Source organism: Chaetura pelagica, unplaced genomic scaffold, assembly GCF_000747805.2.
Source record: "Chaetura pelagica isolate M959 unplaced genomic scaffold, ChaPel_1.0 scaffold1222, whole genome shotgun sequence".
Taxonomy (NCBI): Eukaryota; Metazoa; Chordata; class Aves; order Apodiformes; family Apodidae; genus Chaetura; species Chaetura pelagica.
Window position 1 is genome coordinate 119,281 of NW_009952494.1, and position 7,637 is coordinate 126,917.

Sequence of the window (7,637 nt, forward strand, 5' to 3'; positions counted from 1 at the left end):
GAGGGAGCTGCTGCTGCCGCCGGGTGACACCGGCTGGGGCACTTTGGGACGAGATTGAGAACCTGAACTACCTTGAGGGGGTGTGAAGCTGCCCCTTGGCAGCTCCTCAGAGCCGGTTCAGCCCCTCGGCTCTTTGTCTCCAGACCTGCAGGCTCTCGGTGGTATTTTCCAGGTGAAGGATTCGGGCCGGTTCTGATTGCAGAGAGGAGTGATGAGGGAGATTGTTTGCATTTCTGTGCACGTCACTGTGGGGGAGGCAGTTTCTGTGCTGGGCTGTGGGTGACCTGCCACTGCACTGATACCTTTGAGACATCATCACTCCTGCTGACAACAAGAAACTAGCCCTTGTCTTCTGTGCTCGTCCCACCAGGTGTCTGCAATGCTTGTGCCCTGGAAATCAGAGCCAGCCCCAAAGTGCAGGCTGTCGTTGGTGAGCAGGTGGCACTGAAATGCACCTTCAAATCCAGCTCTCCCATCTCTGACAGGCTGACTGTGGACTGGACATACCGGCCCCCCTCGGGTGGTCCGATGGAGACAGTAAGTGCAACAGGGAGTCTTCTTCTGGTGGAGACTGGCCAAGCTTCTGTGCAGGCTGAAAACCTGATGGGATGTTCCCTGCCTGCCTTGCTGTGCTGCTTCACCTTGGGCTTTGGGGCTCTCGTTGTTGCCATCTTTCCAATGGGGAACTGCTTTAGTGCTGGGCAAAAAATGCTGTGGAAATACATCATAACATAGTGATTGTGAAGTAGAAAACTTTGGGGTGTTTGACACAAGTATTTCTGTATGGAAGGACTGAACAGTGGTTGGTTGGTAGGGTTGGTAGCTTTCCTGAAGGCAGCTGGACCCTTGTAGTTCTGTCGTGCAGTTTATTGCTGATTTATCTTGGAGTGGCAAGAGTGACAGCCTGAAGGCAGTGATGGTGACAGCCCCTCAGGTTTATGGGCTCCTGCTTGCTGGTTTGTTGGCAGCATTTTGAAATATAACCATAAATACCTAAGCCTGAAAGCCTACTGAAAATGTGCCATTCAAGGTGGAAACAGACAGTGCAGTGACTTCTGCCTGAAGAGCCTCAGCTCTCAGGAGTGTCCTTGTACCTGGAACAAAAAGGGCTGCTCAGATGAAGTGAGGTCTGCTGAGCCTCTCCTCACAGGACAGAGAGGGCAAAAGTGCCAGAAGCAAAACCTGAAGAACTGTGATGTTTTCTCTCACATGAGACAAGAAGCCTGCTCTGCTGCTCAGCTGAAGATCTGCAGAAGGGAACAAGTTGGTCAGTGGTGATGGGGACACCTGCAGCTGAGGCTGGTAGACAAAAACACTGGAGATGTCATGAAATGGAACTGCCCAATAGGAACTGGAACAGGTCTCCTGCATAAGAAATATTAATTTTGTCTTCTTAATGTGTTTTCCTTCATGTTGACAGTCTACAAAACAGTTTGCTTTCTTAGAGAAGTGTTCATTGGTCTGATTATTGCCTTTGTCTCCTTCCAGATTTTTCATTATCAGTCAGTTCCATACTCAACAGCAGTGGGAAAATTCAAAGACAGGATATCCTGGATTGGAAATGTTGCCCAGGGTGATGCTTCCATTGCTCTGCAGAGCCCAGTGATGAGTGACAATGGGACATTCATCTGCAGTGTGAAGAACCCCCCAGATGTTTACCATAACATTCCCCAGACAACCCTGACAGTCATGGAGAGGGGTAAGCCTCAGTGCCATGTCCTCATCCTCGTGCTACAGCTGCCTTGGACCTTGGAAGCCTGAGAATCCCTTGGGAAATGGGTTCCCTGGGGTTCCATGTCAGGATTCCAGTGAGAGTTACCTCAGCCCTCCTTCCTGAGCTAGATGTGCTGGGAACTGTTGAACTCACCTGGGGCAGGAAGGGACAATGAAGCTGTGGTGACAGCAGAAACCAGAGAAGTGCATTTGTTCAGGAGTTCCAGTCTCCACATATTGGAGCACTAGAACAAGTTCAATGTGTAGGATACACTGGCCTAAAAATACCTGTCACATCACAAACACCAACTCTCAGCAATACTTCATTTCCTCAAGTGCCCTGTGTGCAAGCCTGCCCCAAATCTGCAGCTTAGACAGGCTGATAGAACCGTGTGGTGACCCACCTTTCCTTGTGGGTTTTTGCATATAAAGCACCTCACTGTGCTGGAGAGAGGTTAGGAATCCTGCAGACCCAGTGACAAGCTGTTTCAAACCTGCCAGCTCTGTGCTTCATAAGAAAAGCCTGGCAATCTATGTCCTGGGTGAACATTGGTCACAGAGGCTTGGGAAAGTTTATCACTGGTACAGCTGGGCTGCTCTTTGTCCTCCCTGCAGGCTTTTCCTTCCAGCTCACCTCCACCACGCTGCTGGCCCTTTCAGTGTTCATCCCTTCCATCATCGTGGCTGTGCTGCTGCTGGTGAGGATGGGGAGGAAATTTGCAGTGCTGAAGGAGAAGAAAAAAACTGGCTATAAGAAATCCTCCATCGAAGTGTCTGATGAGTAAGTTCTGTCTGCATCCTAGAGCTGGTATTTCTACTTCAGCCTGTTGGTACAGGCCAGAGGACAGTTCCTCCCCTGTCCTTCCTTGTTTAGCTCTCACCACCTGCAGTTCAGCCACTGAAATCTAATTCTCCATGAGCATCCCTTAGCAAGTCAGAAAGGTTGGGCAAAATCCCTGTGTTGCAGCATAAGCTACATGCTGCACATCCTCTTTTTTTCCTGTCATTTGTGGGTGGCCATGGAACTGAAGCAGTTTAGGGTTAGAAAGTCTTTCACTTCTGTAATTGCATTTATTTCAGCCTAAATCAGCAAGATATTTTGCTCTTGTGGGCTTTGTGTGTTGCATTTTTGGTGGGAGGTATCCATAACAACAAAACAAACAATATTGGTGACTGGTTCCCCTGTGGTGGCCTGGGCAGAGGTACCAGGTACTGAGTGAGACTGGGAGACTGAATTCCCTTCTGGACTGGAGAGGATTCTGTTCTGCAAAAGCTCAGTAGTGAGAACAAGAAGGTGACAATGCTGGAGCTGCACCTGGGTTTGGAACTATTTCAGTGCTACAGTTTCTTGCAGAATGTTTTTTTAATGCAGTGTTTTGATTAGTGCCAAATAGCAGCTCTTGTTGTGCTTCTTCCTGGCACTGAAGTGCAATACCTGCCTTCAAAACAAGGGACCTGATGTGATTCTTTGTGGTGTTGCTGTGCAGAGTCAAAGGCTTTTCCTCGTGTTGAAAAGCCTTCAGTTCAGTGTGGGAGACCCAGAATTCACAGCCCATAGGAGATATTAGTATGTGTGCAGGGGGAGAAGTCCAGCCTAATCCTGTGCTTTCTCTGCAGGCCTGAAGATCCAGAGACAAGCAGGTGGCTGGGGAAGCTCAGGGACTGGTGCCTGAACTGTGTGGTAAGTGAAAGCTGCTGTTTTCATAACTGGTCTTGTTACCTTTAGCTCTCAGAGGAGGTGCTAAGAGCAGCAGGTGTCATAAAACCTCTGGATGGCAGAGAAGGCTCATGGCTTGGCTGGTGCTGCTGGTCACACCTCACTGCTGGGGGGGAGAAGTTGTCTGGAGATCCAGCAAACTGGTTTTTGATGTGGCTGTATTGAAATCAAAGCTGACTTTTTCAGGTGAAAATTCAGGATGTGAAGTGCTACCTACTGTGCTTTGCAGTTTCCAAACCAGTTTGGGGTTTGCCAGTGGGGAAGGGAGGCAGTGGCACCTCCATCCAGTATGTTTCTTGCCCAGCTTGCAGCCTTGCCTCTCAGCTGGAGATCTTCCTACTTACACAGATGATTTTGTAGCAGCATAATCCTGTAAACTCTTGTGGTTTGTTTGTTGTTTTCTGGCTTTTTTGTTTGTGTTGTCTTCTGAAGTGGTTGTTGTTTCCTAGTTCTGCTTGCTCTCTTGCTGTCAGCAAGTGCTGTTAATCAGTTGGGTTGTGCTGGAACTAAGGGAATGTTTTTGCCACCTGCTGCTCTTGTGTTGTAAATTGTGGCTCTGGGTTCTGTGCTGGCATTAGCAGCCCCAGCCAGGAACGTGGCACATTCCAGAGGGAGGTCACTAATGTGCCTAATTTGAGAGTGCTTCCTTTTTTTCCTGATGTCCCACGAGCAAGCTGACCTCAGACACACCTCTCCATCTTTTATACACCGTCAGGAAGTATGTGAAGGAGGATTTAATGTTCTGTTTGATTCACTACTCTAATGCCAGTGATTTAAATGCACTAAATGCCACCTTTGGACAGGTGTGTGCTGATGGTTTCGTGCTGTATTAGATGCAGAAAATGAGCAGTTACACAAGTTACACGTGAAATATTGACAATTCTACATGATATGCAGCAGGATGGGGGGGGAAGAGTTGAGAGAGGGGCAAAAAGCAGCAGATGGTTTATACAGAAGGGAAAGTTGCCATGGGAGGTGGAAAGGCTGTTCCAAGTGACAAGCTGGGGACAGGGAGCTGCACTGCAGGTGCAGGGGGGGGACAGGACAGGGACCCAAACTGGGTGAGAAAAATGCTGCGAGACAGTTGGAAATTTAAAGAATTTAAAAATAACTTATCTCTTGAGAGAAGGGAAATTTGAATGCTGTGATCCTGCTGCTTTCACATTGAGTGTTTTGTCAGCTGTTCATGCTTTGCTTTCTGATAGCAAAAATATTTAGCTTTCTGGGTCTCTGAGTGTTTTGTCTCACTTGAATGAGGTGTGTGCAATGTACTTTTTAAATGCTTAACATGTTACCAAACAGTTACAATTGCAAACCCGGTGAAAATCTGCTTGGGCTGGAAAGTTAGTGAGATTTCTCTTAGAGAGCTGTTATGTTTGAGCTGCAGAGCTGGGCTGCTGGGCCACCATCAGGTGATGGTTGCTGGGGTTAAAACAGGGATCTGAAAGTGTGGGGTTGATCAGAGCTGGCAAACACCACCTTGTGCTGCTCTGAGCCTTCTCTGTGAGGACTGGGGGTGCTGTTTAAGAAGCCTGCGCTTCGTGGTTTGTCTTTTGCTTGGGTTTTAGTTGCTATTTCCCACGTCACTGTTGGACGTACAGTGGCAGTTTGTGTACCCGTGGTAAGTTGTGTCCCGTGGCTCAAACACAGCAGCTCCTGGAGAGCAGACTCAGCATTTTGTTGACCACATAACACAGTGTGTGTCTTCATTCATAGTCTCAATTTCTCTTCCCATGCTCCTTGTTTAGGACTCGGATGAGGAAGACCCATACTGATGGCAGAGCAGAGCTCTGGATGAAGAACAAAATGACAGCACTGACAATCATGGCTAGATAGGGATGAAGGCTGCTGGGAAACCAGTGCAGATTGAAGGACCTGCTCTGATCTTGGCAGCTTGGAAGAATCATCCAGTGGGATAAAATCACTTTTATTTAAGCACACAACAATGATCTCTGAAATCTTCCTAATTTATTGGGAAAATCTCTCTTTAACCTCACTTTCTGGGTGCCTACAGAAACCTCAGTGCCCACGGGTGTCCTGCCAGCAGTCTGACAGCACATGTGTCTTAGTTTACTTGCAAATTTGTTTCCTTGATTACTGGTGACATCCCTCCTTTCCTGTGGCCTTGAATTTAGATTCCCTGAAGCACAGGCTGCTCCAGAGTGACCTCAGCTCTCCAAGGTGATCCTCTGGCCACAGACAACGTGGTCTTCCCAGTTCTTTTGGAATGTATTTGCTTCAACAGTTTGATCACGTTGTTATCGGCACCTTTTGTCTGGGAACAAAGAGAACATACTGATTTGTAACTGTTTCTTGGTTTAATCTGCCACTTGATGACGGGATCACCTTTTTGTTCCTGCTGTTTTCTGACTGTATTTTTAAGGACCAACTACACAGTAGTGTTACCTTACATTGCTGAGCTTTATCTCTTTTTAATTATTTGTCCAAGAGCTGCATTCCCAGGGTACATCTTTTACTTGCAGAAGTGAAGCACAATTCATATAATACTATTTTTTTAAAATCAGAAATGCTAATGGGGACTCTGTGTCTGGGGAAACATAACCCCATCTACCTCAACCATTGACTCAAGCCATGTCCAAAGGAATGTCCCGTGTTCAGAAGAACAGTCATGTTCCTCCTCACTTCTTCTAGGTACTGTTGTAGGGAACCAGCCAATCATGCATCATTTATGCCTGGTAAGAACTTTCCCTTTCACCAGCCTTGTTCAACATGGATGGCAGAGAGCAGTAGAATTCCTCTCTGCTCAATACCTAAACAGCTGCTGTTTCCACTTACTTTTTGTGTGCAGCATTGGTCAAATAGTCTCCTTTTACATATTTGTTGTAAGTTTACTGTTGACTTTGTGCCATTACCAATAAATTGCTTTGTGTCATTCTGGGCTGTGGATTTCTTTGTTTGGCTAAATATGACTGAGCCCCTAAAACTGCCATCCTGAGTTGTTGTTGAGCTGTAGAAATTGTCATATGATGATGGTAAAGGTGTTTAAGGAACAGATTTATCTCCAAAGGGAACTGAGGCTCTGTGGTGGCTGCCAGTTCCAGGCATGTTGAAGCTCCTGCCTGCAGAGCAGCTCAGCTGTAGGTCTGTGTCTTCAGGTAAAGAAATAGACTTTTCTCGTGTCTACTATAAAGTAATATTTACAGAAGCTGGTGCTTCCTGATGACACAGTGTCTTTCTCTCCACCAAAACTTCCCTGAGAAAGGATGTTGGTGGGATGGTAGCCTAGAGGAAGTGGCTTTGTTCTTCCACTTTCTGCAGTAATGCATCACTGCTCCTGAACGAGACCCAGCTTTCCCCAGCTGTATGGAAGTTGCTCTGTGAACCAGTAAAACCACTGATACTGGGGTAGGGAACGGGGATTGCTGTGGTATTTCAGAGGAAGGCTGAAAATACCCTTTCACAGTGGCTGGAGGTGTGTGCCAGCTGGAGCAGCCCGTGCTGTGTGTTGTGTGTGTGTTTCAAGAGGGAGCAGCTGATTGTGCTGTGGAAAATAAGGTGCCTGCTGGCCTGTGGGCCCTGAGAGCACCAGGGTAACGCTCAGGGAAGCTGCTGATGCCTCACTGGGATGAGATCCAGTCAGAAGGAATGGGGGCTCTTTGACCAGAAACAAACCAGGAGTGAGCACAGGCTGCAAAAACCTCGGTGCTCCTGACCTGTTCTCAGCTCAGCCTGCAGCGATGGAAGGGCTGAGCCACATCTTGTACCTGTGAAGTGTCTTCTCCTGAAGCTGCTTGGGCACACACATCTGCAGCTCACCCCTCCATAACTCTCCCTCTGCCTCATCACAAACTCCCCGTAGCTCTTCACTTCCTCTTGCAAGTTGCAAGCGACCACCAGCCCGGCTGAGCCCAGAGGCAGAGACACGAAACCAAAGCGTGGTAAGAGAGGCAAGTGCCTGGCACGTACAGCCTCCAGATGATGTAGCAACTGATTCTTTCAGGTATCCTGGATTGGCCACTGAATCCTCTGAGAGACAAGCCAACTGCTTCAGGCCACACCAGGTGAGTGCTTTTTGCTTTAATATTTATTTATTAATATTCTTTTGGATTTGTTTGTTGTTGTTTTTTTTTCCCTGAAAAGCAAACCAGGGAAACATAGAACTGCTGAGGACTCAGCTGCCATCCTGCAAGAGCAGGGAAATGTGAAGGCAGGGTGGCATCAATGTATTTTTATTTTTTTTTCCCCA

The 7,637-nt window shown here is 47.5% G+C and overlaps 1 protein-coding gene across 1 annotated transcript; it reads left to right on the forward strand.

Annotated features, from left to right (window-relative positions):
* Nucleotides 1-211: 211 nt before the first annotated feature.
* Nucleotides 212-5,205, forward strand: LOC104398747 (myelin protein zero-like protein 3). The gene is made up of 6 exons (XM_010008891.1): nt 212-275; nt 371-537; nt 1,489-1,699; nt 2,329-2,485; nt 3,331-3,394; nt 5,179-5,205. Exons 1-6 carry the CDS (start codon nt 212-214, stop codon nt 5,203-5,205), a joined length of 690 nt encoding a protein of 229 aa, XP_010007193.1.
* The last annotated feature ends 2,432 nt before the right edge of the window (nt 5,206-7,637 follow it).

Coding starts and splice junctions, on each gene's coding strand:
- LOC104398747 (XM_010008891.1), top strand. CDS start 212: ATGAGGGAGATTGTTTGCATTTCTGTGCACGTCACTGTGGGGGAGGCA. Junction 1,700..2,328: donor CCTGACAGTCATGGAGAGGG/GTAAGCCTCAGT, acceptor TCCTCCCTGCAG/GCTTTTCCTTCCAGCTCACC. Junction 3,395..5,178: donor ACTGGTGCCTGAACTGTGTG/GTAAGTGAAAGC, acceptor CTCCTTGTTTAG/GACTCGGATGAGGAAGACCC.